The 23,605-nt window shown below is 40.0% G+C and overlaps 3 protein-coding genes across 3 annotated transcripts in view; 2 read left to right on the top strand and 1 right to left on the bottom strand.

The window, feature by feature from the left end:
* Positions 1 to 655: 655 nt before the first annotated feature.
* Positions 656 to 3,009, top strand: emc7b (ER membrane protein complex subunit 7b). The gene is made up of 5 exons (XM_015947684.3): positions 656 to 1,013; positions 1,620 to 1,739; positions 1,838 to 1,976; positions 2,079 to 2,159; positions 2,312 to 3,009. The coding sequence occupies exons 1-5, from the start codon at positions 781 to 783 to the stop codon at positions 2,459 to 2,461; spliced, it is 723 nt and encodes a 240-aa protein (XP_015803170.1). The 5' UTR covers positions 656 to 780; the 3' UTR covers positions 2,462 to 3,009.
* A 4,435-nt stretch (positions 3,010 to 7,444) lies between these two features.
* Positions 7,445 to 22,474, bottom strand: chrm5b (cholinergic receptor, muscarinic 5b). Its single transcript, XM_070544064.1, has 2 exons — positions 22,271 to 22,474; positions 7,445 to 9,166 (listed from the first exon to the last, which is right to left on the bottom strand). Exon 2 carries the CDS (start codon positions 9,092 to 9,094, stop codon positions 7,592 to 7,594), a length of 1,503 nt encoding a protein of 500 aa, XP_070400165.1. The 5' UTR covers positions 9,095 to 9,166; positions 22,271 to 22,474; the 3' UTR covers positions 7,445 to 7,591.
* aven (apoptosis, caspase activation inhibitor) overlaps positions 9,461 to 23,605 on the top strand; it is a 55,095-nt gene continuing 40,950 nt past the window's right edge. The window contains exons 1-2 of the mRNA XM_015947683.3: positions 9,461 to 9,741; positions 12,572 to 12,743. Of these exons, the coding sequence (XP_015803169.3) occupies positions 9,568 to 9,741; positions 12,572 to 12,743 (346 nt within the window). The 5' untranslated portion in view covers positions 9,461 to 9,567. The remainder of the gene's footprint in view (positions 9,742 to 12,571; positions 12,744 to 23,605) is intronic.

The following is a 23,605-nucleotide window of genomic DNA, read 5'->3' as shown; positions in this document are numbered from 1 at the left end:
GTTTGGAGTGTAACGGTTTGCGATGCAATGCATTATTGGAAACTTTGCTGTACGCAGAAGGATGAATTGATGCATCCTCGATACAATGGGCGGAGCAAGAACACATCTGGGAACTTTGAGTGAACTTGCCGTTATGCATACTTAGGATTGAAACAGTCCTTGGGCCATCGTTGATGACATTTCACAAGGACGTGAGTACACAAGTTCTGACAAGTTTGCATATTGAGGAATGGCAACACAATGACTTTGTGACATAATATATATCAGCTAATGTCATAGTGTGCCTCTTAGCCAATAGCGATGGCAGATTTAAATTAAAATGCAGTGCAGAGTTTTTACCTGAAGAGGGCGCAACACTGACAGTTTTAGGCAGAATATTAAAATTTTAACTAAGATGCACTAAAGTGCCAAATTATTGACTACACTGTCTTCAGCATGATGATTAGATTTATAGTTTATCAGCAAAAAAAAATTGAGTTGGGGTAACTTGCTGTTTAAAAGCCAGATATGAATTTTGACTACAATGAAATATTAAATTTTGATTCATATATTCAAATTGTCCGTATTTAAATGATATATTTCCTAAAGTTGGTGTCACAATGTTCCCGCTTTAACTTTGTCAATGTCCAATTGACCAATAAAGTTTTTCACAGAGACGTCACTTCCCCCAGAGACAGCTGATGTAAAAATCTTCCATTTCTGTACAAGCGGTCCTGGTTTACATATCTGCGGAGGTTTCCTGAGGTTGTTTTCATTTTTGTGTAACGGAAGACGGCCAGTATGTTGTCCAGAGGAAGTTTATCACGGTTATGGCTGTTCGTACATGCTACGTTTGTCGTGGTCAGCTGTTTCACTGACATGGAGCCAGGATCTGGTGTTGGAGTATCATCACAGCCGAACGGAGATCGTTTCAAAATCGAGGGAAGAGCGATAGTTCCCGGCGTAAAAACACACGACTGGGTCTCCTCGGCCAGAGTCCTGGTTGAAGGTGAAGAACACGTTGGGTTTTTGAGGTAAGAAGCGGCTACACCTGAGGCCGTTTTCGGCTAGCCCGGTTGCTAACCAGCTAGCATCTTGGAATTACGCAGTTGTTTACCGAACACAGAGGCTTGAAACTATATTTTAAATAATGCTTTAAAAGGGAATGTAACGCTGTTTGGCCTGTAACTGAACATTATGTTCATTACGAACTCAAATAAGATAAGAAATTACGATGGCCTCAGAGACGAGACTGGTCTTTGCCTCGTCGCCATGTTTACCACAAAATAGCAATAGTTGCTATGTCCTATGTTGTTTTAATGGTATATGCATTAATATTGTTTCTGGAATATAAACACATATAGGAATCAACCAAATTTACCTCCCTTTAACTAATCTTGCAAACATTTATACCAAATGTAATCTTTACTGGCCTGTTAAGTGTTATCTTCTAGAAACTGAGTTTTATGCATTATTTGTTCCCTGATGATGTAACCAATTACAACACATCACCAGTCCTTTAAACAACCATGCAGTGCATATGAAGGCAGCTAGACAAATGTACAATCTCGAAAATAACATTTGGTGAGAATGTGTTGTGACTTCTGCTTTAAAATAAAATTAATCTGTTTTTCTTTTAGAACTGATGGGAGTTTTGCAGTGAATGACGTTCCTTCCGGTTCTTATGTTGTTGAAGTTGTCACCCCGACATACAGATTTGAACCCGTACGCGTTGACATCACTTCAAAAGGGAAAATGAGGTAAGTTAATATTTTAGTCATTAGAAACCAGAAAAGGTGCGTTTGGGTTTAATGTTGTAATTTCTTGGTGTTGTGATTGAACTTTTATTCTCTCACAGGGCCCGTCTTGTGAATTACATTAAGACCTCAGAAGTGATTCGACAGCCCTACCCTCTCCAGATCAGGTCTGTTGGTCCTCACAGTTACTTTATGAAGAGAGAAACTTGGGGTTGGACAGACTTCCTCATGAACCCAATGGTAATAAACTCCACTAAACCTCATGAATACTGAATATTTGTTTCGTAAGTGGGTCAAAGTTGAGTAAAAACCTAATTTGATTTTCTGTCTGTTGTTTTTTAGGTTATGATGATGGTTTTACCCCTGCTGATCATCGTGTTGCTGCCTAAGGTGGTCAACACCAACGACCCAGAGATGAGGAAGGTACAACATACCATCAAGTTTCTTATTCTACATTTGCAAATTACAAATTAATGTGTGATAGGTCATTGTGGCTAAATAATATCACCATTTTGACATTAAACATAAAATAAAATGTATTTTCCCAGATGTTTGATTTTCCGTCATCTTTGCAGGAAATGGAGCAGTCCATGAACATGCTGAACTCCAACCCTGAGCTCCCAGACGTCTCTGAGCTCATGACCAAGCTCTTCTCTGGGTCCAAGGGCTCCAGCAAGGCTGGCAGCAGCAGCAAGAGCAGCAGGACAGTCACTAAGCGGAGGTAGTAACGCTGAGATCACTCTGGGCACTGATGGAAGATTTGAAGTGTCATTTTGTTCCTCCTCATCTGAGTCTATTGTACAGATTTATCAATAAATGTTACGTGCACATCTTCTATTTGGAACGGAGCTGAACCTTTTCTTCTGCACTGGTTAAAAATAGCAAAAGCTGTTATTCTATATCTACTTCCTGCTTGTAATAACAGTTTATCGGTCGAATCCTTCCTAACCCTTTGCTGCGTATTTTCCCTCTGCTGCTAAATTCCTCTTATCTGAAAAGCAAGAGCGTATATGCATATTAAAAGTTTCTCTCTTATTTTGTTGGTTTTAGAAAATCCGACTGTGAATGACCATGAATTAAAATTTAAGATTGATAAATTCTTATTTAAAATTCTAGATAAGTCAATTACAAATGTATAGAAGTGTTTTTATTTCAGATGCGCCTATTTGTCTGGGATTGTCATTTCATTTAAAGTCATTGTGAGGTACTGTATGGCTATAACCTTCATACAATATGTGCCTGAGATGTACAAAGTAAAGCGATTAGCCTAAAACTGTGTGGTTGTTTTTCTGGTCTCTATGGCGTTTTACTGGTTTCACTTAAAATAAACTAGTGAGTAAAGTCCTGAACGACCATGTTAGCGTAAAATATCTGGCTTTAGACGTTGTTGCCAGAACTGAGGTGAATTTTTTTTTTTTTTAGATCTGTTCTTGCATTTTATTTTTTAGAATTTTAAACACTATAATTTTTTACTACTCCTCTCTGGTTTCCCTAACTGGACATCTTGGATCTACGAAGCAAATTAGCACATCCTTTATAGAAAAGTTAAAAAGGTGACTAAGAAGTTTGTGCTTCGATGCAGCTTTATCTTGACGGCTAAAGTTTACAGGGTATCCGCGGGTCCTTAAAAAGTCTTAAATTTGCTTTTCCAAATTTAAGGCCTTAAAAATCCTTAAAAATGACAAATAATCCTTAAATACAGTTTCCAAAGGTCTTAAATTACCAAAGACCCAATAAACAAGATTATTTTATTTCAATTTTCATGAATTTCTAGTTAGTGTTCAGCATTTTTTGTGTATGATATTGGCATAAGCGGAACCGTACTCATTCAGTTGGTTGTGAAAGGGGGCTTTTTTTAGATGAGCAAATTAGCTGGTTAAGCTAGTGGGAGATTGCGCCATGGGGACGTGCAACTTTTATGGTAACTGGATGGTTAATCCCACATTCGCAATAGCTGGAAATTATAGTTTAAATTTAATTTCAAAAAGTAGCTTAAATTTGGTCAAAGTGGCCTTAAAAAAGGTCTTAAAAAGTCTTAAATTTGGCTCCCTTAAACCTGCAGATACCCTGGTTTAATAAAGATGAAAATGTCTTTCTTATAACTTAATTTTCAGACTCGTGAGAACTGTTAACAGGACTTTAAACTTCAAAGATTTACAGAAGGGACTTTTACTAGAAATAAGTGCATGCAATGCAATGTCGTAGAGGTTACGCATGAATAAGAAGTCATAAAAGAGAATTATTGAGCTGGTTTGTTTTCAGATTTGAGTTTTTTGACAAGTGAGGTGGGCCGGCCAAAGCTCATGAATTCACAAAATGGCTCATTGTTTTATTCTTTATAAAAGGTATAAAAATATATTTATATAAAGGACACGAGTGGACATGTAAGCACAGCAGAGGCTGTACATCTTCAGAGCTCAGGAGGAAGCTGCTGGTGGTGTGCTACAACCATCAAGAGCATCCTCCAGGACAGCATCTGTGCTCTGCTGTGGATAAAAAGGACCTAAAGAGTCAGAAACTCAGTAGGAAAGATCACTGGCTATCATCTGCACTGCCCAGAGTATCCACTACATCAGCAGAGCCAAAGACTATGCATCATCAAAGACCCCGCCCATCCTGCTCACCACCTTGTTGATCTGCCACCAGGTCGGCTCTACCAACGACTCTAAAGCAAGAAACAGCAGGCCGAGGGAGAACTTCCACACGTCAATCAGGACAGTTAATACACTTTTAACACGTTTGGCAATATTAAAATCACTACAACTTGAAAAATGTTTACTGCTACTCCATCAAAGTGATTTAAACCACTTTATCCAGGAACGATTGATACATATTTCTATTTTCCTTAAATCTTCTCCATCTGTCATTTCCAATACACCATTTGAGTGCCATCCACTTTCAGTGTGTTTATGATTATGACAAAGGCTTTCTTACTCTCATAAGTAAACCCAAAATACAGATCAACAAATACAGTAAAGCAACATTCAGCAGGGTTTTAAAGAAAGTTCTTAAATACTTTGTTGATCAAAACAGTTTTTCCATTAGTCCTAAAGAAAAGAGGAAATTAATTTTCCTGATTCATATTAAATCAGATAAACCTTGAAGGTTTGATTGAAATCCAGCTACTGAAGAAGTATTAAAAGATGTTTGTTTGCTTTTTTTCTGTTTGCATTTTCAATCACAACCAACCAGTGGTGGTTGGACTTGCATGAATAACTTTAATTTCTCTCTGGGATTAATAAAATATCTTTGAATTTGAATTTGAATTGAATTGAATTGAATTTGAATGAATGGGGACTTCACCAATAGCTGCCGTATAAATGGAGCTTCATGAGTATAACGCAACAAACCTGCTGTTTCCATGGCAACACAGTTTCTGAAAACACGTGCAAACATAAGAAAGTGAGTGTACACATACTGAAGTGATGTGCTCCATCATTTATTAATATAATTATTTCTAATTAATTCTTCAAAACATTCCCGATCAGAGTAAGAATAGTTATTTAAGGTAGAAGATTGGTAGACCCCAAGGTCAACAGAAAAGTTAAAATCATCTAAATATATAACAACTACACCCAGAAATAGCACAGAGGACGAGTGTGAAACACGCCCTCTAGTGACCGGTTGCAGTACTAAGCCCCACCCTCAGCATGTGACTGAATGGGAGTGTTCTGAATATACACCTCAGGATTTTATATTGGGTGTTCAATGCTGACTCACCTTGCTGTTTATGTCAGTCCTGATGATAAAAGAACCAGATCCGATTCACATAAAAATGCACTACTCCCGTTTGTAATTGAAACATGTAAATCGTTTGGAATTTAGTTATTTTCCTGCAAACTTTTCAATCCTAAAATCCCCAAAAACTCCATGCTGATTCAGATTTTGTAGTAAAATGATGCACAGAGACCACAGAGAACTTTATTGTGCACCCAATCGTTTACAGTAGTAGCTGAATTTTCTAAAGCATGGTCGTTGTTATGAACAAAACTGTTATAAGATGCCCACGCAGTTGCAAAACACAAGACAAATAATGCAGTGTAAACAGCTGGTCAAAAATAGACCACAAACATAGGAAAGTACTGCATATCATAGATACCAAGACAGCAAAACACCAAGCAGCATTGGCAACATTTAGTAAGTGTACTCACCATTAACATAATGAGAAAATTCTAAATGATGGGACTGTAAAAATATTCTTGATACTTTTTATTGACTCGTGACCTTTTTGTTATGCTTGGATACATTATTGAGCAAAAGTATGATCCCCCTCACAGATTCCTCTTAGTTTTGTATTTGTCACACTTCAGTTTCAGATCAGCAGACAGATTTAAATATCAGACAAAGATAACATGAGTAAACACATAAAGCAGTTGTCAAAGACTGATTTCATTTATTCAGACATGTAGCATTAGAAATCTCTACAATAGAACCGGTCTGAAAACATGAAGTGGGCCAAAAGATCTCAAAAAGCAACACCCCATGTCCCGTACTAAAAATAAATGGAGAATGGCCTGTAGCACCTTCCTAGGGTTCTACAAACCCCCCCAAGGTGCTTCATAGCACAATCAGTCATTCACCCATTCACACGCACATTCAAAAGTTGGTGAGCTACAATGTAGCCATAGCTGTCCTGGGGCGTACTGACAGAAGTGAGGCTGCTGAACTCTGGCTCCACCGGTCCCTCTGACCACCATCAGCAGGCTAGGCAGATGTCTTGCCCTTGGGCACAACATCAGCATTCTCTGATCGGAGCCGAGATCAAACCTGCAACCTTCCGATTACTGGACAACCCGCTGTACCTCCTGAGAACCGTAGAACAACATCAAAAGCCAATATGAAAAAGTCAGGGAGTGAAAAGGGCATTCATGGTAGAGTTTCTAAGATGACAATCTCACACTGACCCAAAAGATCTCGAGGCTCTCAAAAACATTCTGACTGCTGTCATTTTTTAAAAGTGCATCATTTTTAATCTGCTGTAAATCTAACACACTTCCGACAAAAGCACAGCAACAGTTAAACATGGTGGTGGTTGTGATATGATCTGGGACAACTTGCTGTAACTGATGCAACCACTGTGAATTCTGATTTCTACCACTAAATCCTAAAGAATGCCTGACATTTGACCTTAAACTGGCCATTTATGATAGAAAAATTTCCAATGTGGCTGAGCTAAAATAATTCTCAGCGACCAAAAAAAGATCTGTAAAGGAGAAATATTTTATCTCCACTTTGACTTTGTCAGTATCAAAATTTGTAGGCATGTAAAGGCCTACAGAGAAATCCTCACATTTGGTCGGGTTTTACATAAAAACGCAGCTTTGCAGTAAAAAACAAAAAGGATTGTTTGTACATCCAAACCAACACAGGGAGAAATTATGGACATTCTGTACGAAGATGCACCACAAACAACTATTTCATGAAAAGGTCGGAATATCAAGAGTATATTCCACCAATTTAACATTGCACTAATGTAATACTCAATGGACTACTAAAAATCAGAATGAACACATTAGATCAAAGTCTTCTTCAGGCAGAGTCTGACACCTGCATTTACCACAATAAAACACAAGTACTGATGTTATTGTAAGAGTAAAGGCTCGCAGTTTGAAGACATCAAGCAGAGATGATGATTGTAGTGACTTCACACCTCCACATTGGCTATTTTTAAATAAAAACAAATCCAAGCTTTCTCTTTGATTCTTTTGTCATACAAAATTATGCTGAATCAACTTCTCCCTGAAATATCACAGACTGCTCATTTTTCACCATCATGCACTGTAAAACAAGCCACATGCCGCAATCATGCTGTGGATAAAATCTGGCAGACATGACCCCATTCTAACAGGAGGTCATCAATTAGTTTTGTTGTTGGCGTTTGGATTTTGCCCACCCCAATAAAGCTTTTCCTTGCCTCTCTTCCTCCTCCTCCATTGGCAGAGTAGAAGCATGCGGAATGTCTTCTGGAAGGTCTTGTTACAGAGAGCGTAGCACATGGGGTTGATGGTGCTGTTCACGTAGCACAGCCAGTAACCCAGGTGCCAGAGAGACACAGGGATGCACTCTGCACAGAAAGTGGAGATGAGCACCATGATGTTGTACGGCGTCCATGTGAGGATGAAGGCAAGGAGAATGGCGCTGAGGGTCTGGGCTGCTTTCTTCTCCTTCACGAGCACCATCCTCTTTCTCTTGGTGATCTGGTTCTTCAGGTTTGGGTCAATGGGTTTGGAGGTAGTGGAGGTGGTTTTTGCAGACTCATCTGCCTGAGGAGGGCACGGTGTTGGACTAGAGTTTCCATTCTTACTCTTTGATCCGAGTTTAAACTTGTAGGCGATGCACTTTTTGTAGTTCTTCTTTTGAGGTGTGGAAAAATACTTCCCTTCTGAATAATCTGGAACCTGCCCATTCTTCTGACTTTGTCCAGGATGCTGCTCTTTGAATGATCCTTGTGGGGTGCCTGTCGAAACATGATGCTCCTCTTCCTCTGAAGAGGTATAGCTGTTAAATGATGTGATCTGGTCTGCTTTTGCCCATGCTTCATCTGATCTCGTGGTGGTTTTAGTGGCATTACTTTGATTGGATGAAGACCAGGAAGCCTGACTCTGGTCTCTCTGCTCTCTGGTGAAATGAAAACATGAATGAACGACGGTCTTCTGTGGTTTAGTCCCATCAGGAACGTTTCCTGCTGTGAGCCCTTGCAGCTCTGCAAGATCTTTAGTCCGTTTTTGTGTCTCCTTGTAGATCCTACAGTAGAGGATGGTCATGATCGAGACAGGGATGTAGAATGCGGCAATGGCTGTTCCAAATGTGATCACGGGCTCGGTTAAAAACTGGATTTGGCATTGGTCTGGAGGCACGTTTCTTTCTCCCACAAAGTACTGCCAGCACAAAATTGGTGGTGCCCAAAGGACAAAAGACACCAGCCAAGCCAGACCAATCATGATGGCAGCCCTCTTTGGAGTCCTTTTTGCCCTGTATGTCAATGGCCTTGTAATGGAAAAGTATCTGTCAAAGCTAATGACTAGTAAGTTCATAACTGAAGCATTGCTGGCTACATAGTCTACTGCTAGCCAGAGGTCACAAGCAATGTTGCCCAAGGACCAGTAGCCCATCAGTATATAAGTAGTATATAAGTTCATGGACAGTACTCCTATGATGAGGTCGGCAAAGGCCAAACTTAGCAGGTAGTAGTTGTTCACAGTTTTAAGCTGGCTGTTTACTTTGAAGGACAGCATCACCAGTACGTTTCCAACTATTGTTATCAAGCTGACGATAGCAGACACTGTAGCGATGGTTATGACCTCCCAAAGGCTGTGAGGGTATGAAGCGTTGCCTAAAGTGCTGTTTTGGAGATCCATTGCTTGTGTTATCTATTTGTGTTACAGGTGGGAAAGGCCTCTTTGTGAAGCCGTGTGGACTGAGCTGGCAGCCTAAAAAGAAAGGAGGACAAAAGTGAGATACAAAAATAGAATTTGCTTGTGTTAAATCAAACTGATATAAACTGCTTTTAATTTGTGAATGATAATACAACACAATGTCACTAGAAAAGTCAGAGTTTTACCATGTGTCTGTACGGATTCCATTATAAATTTACAAAATGGAATGTTAAAATATTTTTATTTATTAAATGATTGTAGGCAATTTTTACTTTTTTACTAATAGACCTAACATTTTACTTAAAAATATTTTAAATGTATGGATTATTGATGCAATGACAGGCCTGGAACTACTAAAGCGTTCGTAGGACACTATTCGACGCAACACCATTCAAGAGGTGTCACATGCTAAAGTACTCGGGCTCACTTAGTTCTTACAGTTCTCAACAACAGTAATGGAGGGCAGAGTTGTCCAAGGCAGAGGAAGCTGGAGGAAAGGCGGCCGGGGTGGAAACGACACCGAACACAGAAGCCGGGGGAGAGGAGGCCACCATCGTGGCCGGGGTAAACGAGACCACCACCGGGGTCGAGGACGCGGTGGAGGCTCGCGTGCAGACTTCCCTAATCGGGTGAGCGTCACCGACTGTTCCAAACTTCATTGAAAAATTAGAAAATCTTTCAAATTTTTGTCACCAATCAAATAAACCCAGTCAGCCACGATACTGCACGTCTAAACAAGCTTCGTTTTCAATTCGGGTTTATAACAAAATACTTAAATTTCGATTTTAGCCAGTTACAAGATGTTTTTGGTACACATTCATGGCAGCAACTTGAAGAAAAGCATAATAATGCTTTCTACACAGATGCTGAGTCTTCATTTAAGACTTGAAGCTTCAGCTCAATATCTTCACAGATGTTCATGTAGATGATGAAGAGGATGATGATGCTTCTGACAGAATTAGAGGAAAAACAATAGGGGCTCCTTGATTGCAATCATAGAAAAAACTTTTGGTACATAGAGGCTCCTTGATTGCAATCATAAAACTCTCCCTGGTGCATCCATACCTGCCATGTGGTCTCTTGATGACATGGCTGGAACAAATCTGCACCATTTTACTCAGACTTGTGAGGGCACAACAACACGAGAACTCAGGTGTCGCATCTCCACTGCATCACTATTAAAGCATTTCTGCAGACAAACAGGAAGCATGTGACTCATGCAAACTTAATGAGTTCATTTTGGCACTGGCTTCTGTTTGTTTTTATTTTTATCGGCAACTGAACCCGCCTTACAATCTCTCCATTGTTTTATAGTACAGTTATGAGAGGTCCTCAGTTAATGGTCAGTTTATATAACAGTCAGTGAGGGCTGGACGATATAGAAAAAAAGCTTATCGATAAAAAAAAACTCATATTGATTGATATCAATAATTATTAAACTATGTGAAAAATGTCACATATATTTTAAGTGCAGCCCTGCTCATCTTAGGCCATTAAATGAAAAAACAAGTTGGTTGCATTACCAGACTTGTTTTTTATTTATTCTCTGTTGCAAACCACCATTGTGTTTGTTTTTTTGTCAGACTGAAAATGTTGCCACACTGGTGAAGCACTCTAACCTTTTACGGGACAATTTCTCCCACCTCTTGCTGCAGCATCTTGTTTAAGTCACGTTGCTGTCTGTTTAGGTTTGAGAGGGGAGGGCTTGGTGGTGAAGTGTGCTTGGGTCTGTGTTTTTGATTGGTTGAATGAAAGTAATGACTCTAGTATGAAGCTACTAGAGATGTAAGAAAATATTGATAGGGCAATATGTGGTGATATCTTTTCCTGCGATATTATATTGATATTCAAAAGCTGTGTATCTAATTTTTTTAAAGAATTTACATGCAAACATTTGTGTATTTTCTTGTCTTTTGGTGCAATTCAAATTTTCCATTGAACCACATGTCTATTGATCGATATATATCGTTATTTATTGTCCAGCCCTATTCCAGACTTTGCAAAAAAAAAACTCTTATCTTGAAATCTAAACCAGTTAAGTTATTGGCAGAAGCAAACCTGTAGACTCATCACCCTCTCCTGATTTTAAAGCCACTATCTCTCTTGACTTTGTCATTTTACAAAGAAAAATAATAAATCTAATAGAGATTTTTGTGCACAGGCCAAACTGTTGATAATAATTCTTCCCGGAACCTCCAGGTGCTGTACGAACTCCATCTTTTTCTGTTTTTTAAAGCCACTGTGCACATCAGAAACAAAGAGCAGTATTTGCTTGCACAATGCTTAACTTTTAATGATTATTTCTCTTTCTTATACCAGGTAGCTTTTTCTTTAGTTATTTATCCTTCAGTTACAATCGGCACATCGATTCTTGTCATAGTTTATAAAATAAAAAACTTGTAGCAGGACAGATGCAGGGCAAGCAAAGGTTTTTTTTTTATTCAGCTGTATTTTCTATTTAATCCATTGAATTGGTTAGTTTGGCTCAGAATGAAAAGAACATTTGAAACAAATTAATAATTTGTGTAACAGTAAAACTCTTCCAAATTCCTCCATTTTTTACTATACTGTTAAAACTATTAGTTTAGCTAATTTTCTTGTCTCTAATCGTTGTTAAACGGCGTCATCCCTCGAGGTTATGTCTCTTCTGTTTCATAGAAAAATATTTTCTAGCTTATTTAGAAGAAGAAGAAGAAGAAAAAATCTTTTCTGTAGCGCCTCAAGATAAAAATCACGAGGCGCTTCACAAAAAAAAAAATGTAAAAATATAAAAAGAATTTTGAAAGTGAATAAAATATATATTTAAAATGAGCACAAAATAGAAAATTGTGATTCAAAAATGTAAAGAAAGAGAGAGTGAATAATGGATCCTGAGGAAGGTGGAATAGGTAGGGAGAGCAGAACAAGGAGAGGGTGATGAAGGTCACACCAAAACCAGCTTGAACAGGTGAGTTTTCAGCAGATTTTTAAAGGAGACCACTGAGTCCACTGATCTCAGGCTCAGGGGGAGAGAGTTCCAGAGTCTGGGGGCCACAGCAGCAAATGATCTGTCACCTTTGACCTTTAGCCTGGTGCTGCACAACCAGTAGGCTTTGGTCACTGGACCTCAGGGACCTGCTGGGGGTGTAGGGACTAAGAAGATCACCAATGTAAGATGGTGCTTGTCCATGTAAGGCCCTATAGACCAGAACCAGGATCTTGAAATGAATCCTGAAGTTGACTGGCAGCCAGTGAAGCTGGAGGAGAAGCGGGGTGATGTGGGTGTGTTTGGAGGACTTGGTCAGAAGCCTAGCACAGGCATTCTGAACCACCTGTAGACGGTTCAGGGAGGTTCTGCTCAGACACATGAAAAGAGAGTTGCAGTAGTCTAAGCGTGAGGAGATGAAGGTGTGGAGAACTGTCTCAAGTTCAGAGCGGGACAGAATGGGACTCATTTACTAAGCCGTTGTTCTCCTTCAGAACCGAGACGAAGGGGAGAACTCTGATGGTGAAGATGAAGGGACAGCAGTGTTCTCCAGGAGGAAGTTGGAGTCAAACTGGGATCGTTACGAGGAGGCGGAAAGGGCAGAGGAAGAGAATGACATGCCCACTCGGAGAGGAACAGACTTCCATGAGCTTCTGGAGTCGGCAGGTAAGATGGGATGATGGCATAGCCTCCTGCACCTGCTCAGATCATTTGCTGCTGTAGCTCCTGAGTGTCAAACACACGTCTGAGTCTCATTGCTGCAATATGCTAAACTTTTCTCCATGTCCTAATTAGTTATGTTGTCTTAAGAGCATTTAATTGCTCTGTTTGGAAGCTGTTTTCTGTCAGATGGCTGCCTTGTTTGTCTTTGCTAATTTCATCCTCTGTAGTCCGTGCTCGGGGTCCCTGAGCTCTCCACAGTCTCTAAATCAGTTGATATTTCATTCCCCAAAGGATCATGGGTAGGAGAGCACAGTACCAGCTCATTAGAGCGGAGCTTGAGATTTCATCAGACGTCGTCCTGACCTTGGCACCTAATGTACCCATCTCATGTTTGACTCGTGTTTCTAGTTGTTTTGGATGTGGTCAGAGGCTCTCTCTCTCTCTCTCGGTCTGCTTTTTGGAACAGTTCTCATTTAACAGCCACGAAGCATGAAAGGCGGACTAGCTTATGCTTTAGTTGAGTGGCTGTTGGAGTTAATTAACTTTAAAAAGGAAACATGCCCCGTATGTTTTGCCACATTGTTAATTAAAGATGAAGGTAGATTACCGCACCTCACTAATCAGCTGATGAGCTCCACCAAGCAGCTTTTCCAGTAATTTTTTTTTCTAACCATCATCCTGAATATTCCCGTGATCTTGACCACATTGGATTTGCTTCTCATTTTCATAGAATCCATCTGTGTCACACTCTCTGACATTTGGCAGTTTGAAGCCTGAATCTGTTTTCTTGCTGTCACTTTGGATCCGTACTGCTTGTGTCGGCTCCACCAGAAGTACTGACTAGCCACCTCCTCAGAAATGTGGACTACCAGAGCCTGGAGGAGCTGTGATTGGTTCGCTTGGGCTGTCAGTGTATTCTCCATGGCATATGTCCACTTTTGAGACTGTTGATGGAGAGAATAACTTAAAACAAGTCTGCAATCGGCCCCTTTTTCTATAATGCTGCTTGATCAGGGAAAGATTTTTTCCCAGTCAAGCCTTCCAGTCTGTTGGAAGCCTAAAAATGCTAATAGAAGTGAAAAGTTGAGGCAAAAATCTACAATCCCATCAGGATGATGTCATTATCATTGCAGTTATTTTCACATATGTAATGGGGACATATTGTGACTCATTTTTTAAGCTAAAACATGTTCCTAAAGGTCTTCGCATGAACTTCCTCTGACATGACACATCACCCGCTTTGTTCTCGACAGTTTCAGTACCTTCCAGAATAAGCCATTTCAAGTCTGTCACTTTAAGGAAAACAAGCAGTTTCTGGCCACACCCCCCACAACCCTGATTGGCTGCTATGAACTGAGAAACTTAGATATTTTGGAGGGGCTCAGTGTAGAGCCGCTGATCCTCCAGCGTTGATGGGTGAGGATGAGTTAGATGCTAATTTCTCTTACTGTGACATCACAATTTGAGCCATTCCTCCATTTTCACCCACTTAACTCGAGTCTGGGTTGCAGGGGCAGTAGCCCCAGCACAGAGGGCCAAATCGTCCTTTTCCTGTTAACGTCCACGTGCAGGATTCCCGGGCGTTCCCTTGCCAAAGTGGAGTTATTAGGACCATTACCACTATGTGAGCTTCGGGGTAATTTTACTGGAACTTCACGGGCATTTACAAGTACCTCAGTGGGCCGGTTAAAGGACCACTATCAGGAATAGGGCTGCACGATATTAGGAAAACCTGCGATATGCGATAACGGTGATTAATATTGCGATGACGATATTACTTGCGATAAATAAAAACTTAATTGCAGAACAAAAATAATCAAAAACAAAGAAATAAAAAAAATGACAAAAAAAATCATAAAAATGAGAAAAGATATGAGGAAAGGGAAAAAGAAAAAGAACAAGACAAGGCAATCAGTGGATCCCGGGAAAAGCAGAAACAGCAGAAAGAGCAGAACAAAGCTAACGCAGGTGTTTGCTGACCATCAAAATTAAGTGTCGGGGGCGAGCATCGAACCTACGAGAACCCACACAATTGTCCAAATAAGCTTTATTTGATTTGTCAAAAAAACATCATGCTTCCGTTTGACAGAATGCATTATGTGTAGCAAACATTTGAGCTGACCATTCGTTACGATATTTATCTGTTCTTTGCGATATGCAGATAGAGCATGCTGATATCTCAATAACGATATATTTCAATTCAATTCAATAATACTTTATTAATCCCAGAAGGAAATTAAGAATAAAGATTTGCGATATATTGTGCAGCCCCAGTCAGGAACCAACATAATACGTGAGTCAAGGTAGGTACACAGAATGGCCCAGTAGAGTCGCTGAGTGGAACCTTTTGCTAACTCAGTAGGAAATGACATCAGTAGACATTACCCAAAAACAGTATTTGTAAAATTGGAAGAGTTGATGGTTCATTGGATTGGAAGGAAAAGAAAATAAGCAGTGTTCATGCTACTTTAAAATCAACATTAATAAACTCCCAACGACAAATTGCTGCAGAAATCGCCCCACGACAACGTAATTCACAGATCTTGGTTGTCTCACAGTAAAAATGGAGCTTATGCTGGTCCTCAAACGTCACATCTTACATAATATAGCCGTTCTCCCGGTCCTCCGACTCAATTAAGTTATTCTTCCACAGAATAAAACTTTTAATGTTCTTAATGCATGGATGCCTTTTGGTGCTGATCAGTGACATCACTCAATGCCAGTGTATGCTGGCGTCTTCGTAAAGTCCAGAAAGAACTGAATTTGTATGGAGACACAGCAGCTGAGAGGACCGAGCATTCTTCTTCTTCTTCTTCTTCTTCTTCTTCTTCTTCTACTTCTACTTCTACTTCTACTACTACTACTACTACTACTACTTCTACTACTACTAACACAGCTAATATCCCTCCAACATGTTCAGGGTTTTCCCAGGTGCCTTCTGCCTGCACGAAATGCCTGAAACACCTCCAGAGGGAGGTTTCCTGGAGTCATTGTGACCAAATTCCCAAACTGGCTCCTATTGATGTGGAGGAGTAGCGGCTCTACCGTGAGTTTCTCCCGCAAGTCAGAGCCCCTCACCCTGTCTGTAAGGCTGAGCCCAGCAGCTTCACGGGGAAAACCATTGTGTCCGCTTGAATTTGTGGTTTCGGTCATTAACCACAGCTCATGACTGAGTGAGGATTAGGATGAAGACCACCCGGTTAATTGAGAGCTTTGCTTTTTGCCTCAGCGTCCGCCTCACTGCAGACGTCACAGGAAGAGACTAATAGAAATGGCCTATCCTTCCTGAGACCAAACGCTGATAGAAACAGGTGAATGGTTTTATTCTCGTTGAAAGTGTTTATAGAGGCAGTAGACCCACATGATGGCACCACAAGAGGTGAGTTTTAAATGACAGGTCCCCTTTAAAGAATAAACTTGTGTTGGTGGTAACAAAGTTGTCCGAACACAGACCCTGAGTGCCACCTGATCATGTGACAACTTTATTTGTAAATCAACTATTTGCCAGTGGGATAATTTTTTGTCTATAAAATGACTAATGAATGACTGGCTGGATTTTATCAAAACTCATAAAGTCTTACTTGGATGTTATTAAGCGTTAGGGGACGACTTCCAAAGCAAATCTTACAAATAACTTTAGTTTCATAGATATTGAGGCACACTTTTGAGGTCCTAATACATTAGTTAAAGAGCAAGTCACCCCCTGCCAGAGTCTTACTCCACTCCCACTTACTGTTTGAAAAATGCAAAAAATGCTGTTGCCTGGAATACTGAAAGGGCAGAGCCGCTAACAAATACACACACACACACACACACACACACACCCACACACACACACACACACACACACACACACACACTCACACTCACACACACACACACACACACACACACACACACACACACACACACACACACACACACACACACACACACACACACACACGACATTCTGACCTCATAATGTACCAGCTGACATCATGGTGTACTTCTTAGCCTATAGCAATAGCAGATTAAATTTAAATGCAGTGCAGAGTTTTTACCTGACAACTGTGCAACAATGACAGTTTTAGGCAGAATATTTAAATTTTAACTAAGATGCACTAAAGTGCCAAATTATTGACTGCATGTGTCTACAGCATGGTTAGACGCTCATTGATATAGTTTTATCAGCAAAAAAGAAGTGGATTTGGGGGTGACTTGCTCTTTAAGTCTCGATAATTACCAAAAGTTTCAACTGATTCCCTTTTGGTGTCAATCCAATGGAAAAACAAAACTCTGAAGAACCATGGCTGGAAACGGACTGAAATTGAAACAAAACCATTGTTTGACCCGTCATGAATGAAGTCCTTTTGAATCCTGCTTGCTGCTGACTAATACAGGTACTGGACATTATTCAAAATCCTTTTCAAACATTCAAGTTTGATTGGATTTCAGTTGAATGTTCAGGTATTAGGCTGTGCAGGATGCAGACTTTATTTTGGAGGAAGTCATGCAACCGTTTTGAGCTTTAAGTACACGTATGTTTCTCACAGATTTAGAAAGTAAGCAGCATTGTGTCGTAATCGTTCCTCCTGCTGTAGCGTGGAATCCAAAGGTGTCCTTAGGAGTTGTTTGACTTCTGTCCCTCGTCTGTGTTTTGCCCATATTGGCATATTAGTCATACAGTACACATCAAGAGGCTGCTGCTCTCTAGAGGATAGTGAATGATGCGTGGGTGGGAACGCTTTTACCTTTATTCTGGCCAATGAAGTTAGGCATTATTTCCAGACTTCAAAATTTTTTTTCAGTTCTTGCAGATTAATTATTCTTTTTGAAAGTCAAAGCAGAAATATTGATCAAAGTTGGACTGAAAATAGAAATACTGAAGATTCTGTGCATCTCAGGAGAATTGGCCTGCTGCAGTGCTCCTCGGCCTTTTGTATTGTCTTGCAAGGCTTATGAAGTTGAAACTCAAAACGGCGGAGAGGTCAAGAGGACAGCTTTACCTACGGGTATGGTGGAGGCGTTGGAAGGGAGTGCGACGAGGAGCTGGTTTTTGCAACATTTTAATCAAGGAGATGGAATATTTTCTCCTTTGCTGCTCAGCGGTATGTAATACTGCGCAAGATGAGAGCTACAAATATTACTTTTGGCGAAATGGGATCTTTTATCAGATTATATAAGGAAACACCATCACACAAACATGTTGGAGAGATTGTGTTTCTTTAGTAGAAGAAGTCTGATTTCTTGGCACCAGATCTATCCTGTCGTTTTATGAATAACGTGTTTAGGATAATAATGAAAAGATGCTTTTGTTTTGAAATGTCAAAAAGAATATTTTCAGAAGGCTCTTTGGAAGATTTAAATGAACTCAGTTACACTTCGCTTGAAGCAACACAAAGTGTGAAATCTTATAAAAATTAGTTTTCACACCAAAAATCTCCCTGAACAGAATCACTTTGAAAAGTTTGCTTTCACGTGAAGATCTTTAGTTGCTTCTTGGCCTTTTTCATTTTTCTCCACCATGTCCAGACGTCCTCATGCAGCCGTTTATATAGTTTTCATTTATAATTTTTCATTCCGTTTAAATATGATAAAACGTTAAAGATCCACTGCCCCTGACTGCAAAACCGCCTTTTAAAAACCCACTTTACTGGTTTTCATTCGTCAAGAAGAGAGCCCGGCAGGGAAATGGTGTCAACTGTTGCTTTAAGCTGAAGGTCATTATGTGTTTGAAAACATTCAACGACGATTCCTTTCCTGCTTGTTTTGCACCCATCGCTCTGATTCACTGTGACTGGAGCCTGACAACATTTTTCATCCATGCGACTTTCAGACTGAGGTGACTTTTCAAGGATAAACGCTCAATATCTGAGGATGTGTGTATTTTGAAGCTGCTTTTGTCCAGGAAGGTTGTCATCATCGTGCACAAACCTCAGGGATTTAGCTGCAGTGGTTCAGAGTCGCACAGTTTGGTGTTTGTCATCGTTGCTGGAGGCTGATTGTGTCGCCGCTGAAGGCACATGGCGGGCCACTCTGTCTACGTGTCCACGATGTGAGACTGGGAGAAATTGCTGCCCAGTTATTTTGGCTCTAACGCAGTAACCCATCTGTGCACATTAACCGAGGATCCATCCCCCTCCCCCGCAGACATACTTTACCAGGCTGCTAATTGCCACCCATCAACCCTCAGTCCTAATGAAACAAAACTAAATCGCATTATAGCTCCAGTGATTTAGCTAACTGGATTGACCAACACAAGGACGATTTCCTAACTGGGATGAATAGTCCCAATCATGCTGTTAATTAGGATTTTCCAGTGTTATTGATACTTGGTTAGCCACATGGACTGGGGAAGGTTGGAGTCAAAGCGGAGGAATGAGGCCTGGCAGGATGGCTGAGATAGTGCTTGGTTTGTTTACCTGCAACCGGTGATAAGAGGGAGACTGGTGGAATATGATCTAGAGCTAAAGAAAGGTGCAGCTGGATGATAAAGATGTTGCCGAGAACATCCCACAGAGTGATCAGCCCACTTAGATCCTGTGAGCCAAAATAGACGCGGATTCAGTTCATCCTCTGTTGGTGTTAAAGCTTCTATATCGTGCTCTTTTAAAACGTTGAGAGCAAAGTTTGGTACAATATATGATAAAATGTTACTGTTGGCACTATTGAGATGCCCTTTTATCTTAAATGTGAGTTATTTTCATCAGCTTGAATTTATACCCGGAAATGAAACAAGTCTGTTTCAGTAAAGCTCTGCCCACGACCGCTCCGAGAAAATGGGCCTACAAGAGCGTCTTTGGTGACTCAGCTGATGTATTGTCTGTAGTGGTCTAGTGGATAGACCATCAACCTTTCATCTTGTTTTGCCATGTCATGATGCCGGTTCGACACTCTGTGTCAGCAGTAATTTATTTAGCCAGCTGAAGGAGAATAAATCTTTTTTTTGAATTTTACTTTTATTGATTATTTTCTGCAAAATATTTTACGTTTCTAAAAATCTTTGAATTTGGTCATTTTAGTTGATCTACTCTGCTCACCTCACATGGACTCACACTGGCTAAATAAAAAAAAAAGATTGGTCCGTATATTTTAAACAGTTTACCAGTAAAGGGTTGAAAAGAAAATACTGACAAGTGTAGCTAAAAAATTAAGAAAAAAAGTTACTGCTGAGACCGGGAGTTGAACCAGTGTAAAACAGCATACCAGTCAATTACTCTAACTGCTAGGCTACCAAGTCTGTAACAAATCAATAATTGTCTTGCACACATATCGTAAGCTAGCCATTTTTTGCGTCTTTGTAGACAGGATGCATGGTTTTTACAGCTGTGTTTAGTCCCCAGTGCAGAAGTAATTTGTCAGAATATCCACTTTGATGCTAGTGGAGGTTTAAAGCAGTCATCTGTGACACGAAGGTCACAGTCTCAGCTGCAGCAGGAAATCAACCACTCTAGTCCTGCAACTCAGAGAAAGTGGGCCAAGAGAGGTGGGTTCCTGGTCCGAGACTAGCTTCAGGGGGAGGAGTAATGCCTGATGACGCACTTAGTTTTCATCAAGGCTTATGCAGGTTTTTCCCAAAAAATCTGCAAAAATTGCAGCTGAGACAAAAAAAATCCATGAATGCAGCCAAAAATGGGTTTGGGGGTATTTTTCATGAGAAAATAACAATCACATGGTACAAGGCTCCAAAACATGGATTTTTCATGAAATGGCTCCTTTAAAGTGACAGTGTGTATTTTTCCTGGCGATAGGGGCAGTAGATACCTAAATCGTTGCAGGCAAGCTGCATTTTTGTGTTGGAGTAAGACCTTACCAATGGATCCCCATTGGGGAGTGTAAACTTCAGCAAAATGACAACACATCAGACTCCCTTTCATCAGTGGCAATGAGTGAAGAAGTAAATGTGTAAAACAACAACGTTTATGAATGGTGAAAATGTTGTAATCCTTTGTTACAAATCAGTAAATGCATGTTGTCCTATGGGCTCCCGAAGAAGGAAACATTACATCTAATGTGGCGTCGCCCAGAGACCGTTCCCATATATTTTAGACCTGATTTTTATGCTTAAATGTTAAGAAACCGCCAATATTTTTGAACAACTGGGCATCATTTGATTCATTTACAACATTTTAAATAGATATTTCCTAGGGCTGCACGATATTAGGGAAACCTGCGATATGCGATAACAGCGATTAATATTGCGATGACGATATTACTTGCGATAAATATAAACTCAATTCACGAACAAAAATAATCAAAAGCAAAAAAATAAAAAAAAGTGACAAAAAATCATGAAAATGAGAAAAGCTAAAGATGTGAGGGAAGGGAAAAAGAAAATGAACAAGAAAAGGCAATCAGTGGATCCCGGGAAAAGCAGAATCAGCAGAACTAGGCTAACTCAGGTGTTTGCTAACCATCAAAATTAAGTGTCGGGGGTGGGCATCTGACCCATGAGAACCCACCCAATTGGCCGAATGGGTGACGAGCTCTATTTGATTTGTTAAAAAAACATCATGCTTCCGTTTGATTGACAGAATGTATTATGTGTAGCTAACATTTGAGCTGACCATTCATTACAATATTTATCTGTTCCTTGTGATATGCATATTGCGCATGCTGATATCGCGATAACGATATATTTGCGATATATTGTGCAGCCCTACAATATTTCCAAAGATTAACGATAAAAACTCCACATTGTTGCCTTTAAAACTAGTTCAAAGTACTATTTTGATTTAGCTTTTATTAGTTGTTCTAGGGATGCAGACTTGAATTCAGTTGAAATAAGGAAGTGATGTTATAAAATTTAGATTTTAGAAATTTGATATTTTTTAGAAAATCCAGCTTTTTCTACACGCCTACTCACTCAAGATTATTGTCCACACAGGTTACAGGAAATAAGAAAACCGACATCAGCATACTAAAGCAACAGTGCCTCCTAATTGTTTATTTATTATAATATTATTTGCATTATTTTTTATAGATCTATCAAATAAATATTGAGAATTCTTTGTTAATATTAAATTTTCAAGCAAATATACAAAGTATCTGGCATTTCTATGCTTAATTTGGATCTAATGTAGCATACTTGTTTATTGAGCTTTTTAGTTGGAGTTCTAATATTTGTTATTCTCAGATTTCATAATTATTTGTAAGCTGATTTTTAGTTGTGGCAATCCTTTTAGTTGCATTAGGGGCAAAAAAGCTGCACAAAATAAAATTTTATGACAAACATAAATATTTTTAATGCAAAATTGTTTTTAGATTCATGTTTTTGATGTTTCTGCTTGCTTTTGAAGCTAGATTAATACATTGTTGGATAAAACTTGTCTCTTAACGCCAAATTTATTCAAATTGAAGCCCCTTTTTTAATATAAATCTACCATTTCAAAAGCATGCTGACTAGCTGTCACTTTTTCTTTCATTCAAAATCAACTCCTGCTCTTCATCAATTGAAGGATGAATTTACAAAAAGATTTCCCAGAGCTTTGTGCTGGTTTATTGGCTTTCCTTCCATCCCAGACACCTGAAACAGCATCCATACTCACCTTCTGTGGCTCTGACAGAGCACAACTCCAGAATCAGACGGGTGTTTGACCAGATCTCTGCTGCCTCCCCCTTCCGTCTGGCAGCGACCGCTCAGTCTCCTCTTCTAGCACTGCAACTAGTCCTGAGCTCAAAATTTCCCTCTCAGGTCGCACCTTCCCTCGCCGGCTGTCTCCCCTCGCCTGTTGCCTCTCGTTGTCTTTTTTCCTCCGCCTGCTCTTCTCTCCAACGAGGTGAAAAACACACTTGTCAAATACAGGTAGGTCATCACACCATCTCTCATCCTTGTCAGTTGCTAAGAACAAGGCACTTTTAACGCAAACAAGTTTGCCAGCATCGTTGCACCATATCCTGTAGCTTCAAAAATGGTCCAGCTTTTTCCTGAGATACGATGGCAAGTTCAGCAGCTGTTTAGTGTCCATGTGACAAAGCAGAGATGCAGAGATGCTTCAGTGCCGCTGATCAGACCTCTTTTTTTCCATGGAAATGAGATTTACCAAGAAGAGCTCTTGGTTCTTGGTAGTGGAGATCAGCTGGAAGTTCACCAAATTCTCCCAGTCTATATTCTATTTGAAAAATCAAAGAAAGCAGCAGAAAGTCCTTGTAAAGTCAAGTGTGATCAATTCCACTTGCAATAGGAGAAAAGAAAAGCTTTGTTAATCCTCAAGGCTGAACATAATGAACCAGTTTGAGCCTAGCAGGCTTCTACTCACTGCTCGCGTTGGAAAGGCTGCTTGGTTACTTGATGCCCCGACATCCTTACCAACATGCCGATTCTGCCACAGGTGGAAGACATTCCCTTATAGATAAAGTCTGATGCTGGAACAAAGCCCTGAGCAACATTTAGAAGAGGCTGTGGAGGAGTAGGAGGGAAGCGATGAGGGAGGAGCAGGAGGAGGAGCTGCTGTGGGCGTCAGTCGTGCTTCAGGGGGTGTTGAATGTTTGCCAGTGCAATGGCAAAGGAGCGAACCTGTGTGTCCTCTTCAGAAGGGAAAGGTTGGCTGTTTAATTAGTCACACACTTCACAGTGACTGCGTTGTTATTTCCAGATGGGTCCGACTCTACAAGCTCTTTGACAGTATAAGAACTGACTCATAAAACAGTGCCTTCTGACTGCTTTCAGCTCACCAGAGAGTCTCTAGTCTCTTTTGTTACCTTTTTGTTGTCGGATTTCCAGTTTTTACTTGATTTGGGTAAGAAATGGTAAAAAGCAACTTAATGAAAAAATTGTTTGCAAGAAGTTTTGCACTCTTGCTTGAGCAGTTTTTATTTATTTTTTGTCAACTTTGAATAAGACCAGATCAATCAAGGCTTTGCAGATGTCAGCATTGCATCTT

Source organism: Nothobranchius furzeri, chromosome 2 (assembly GCF_043380555.1).
Source record: "Nothobranchius furzeri strain GRZ-AD chromosome 2, NfurGRZ-RIMD1, whole genome shotgun sequence".
Lineage (NCBI taxonomy): Eukaryota > Metazoa > Chordata > Actinopteri > Cyprinodontiformes > Nothobranchiidae > Nothobranchius > Nothobranchius furzeri.
This window is presented reverse-complemented; position numbering and strand designations above follow the sequence as displayed.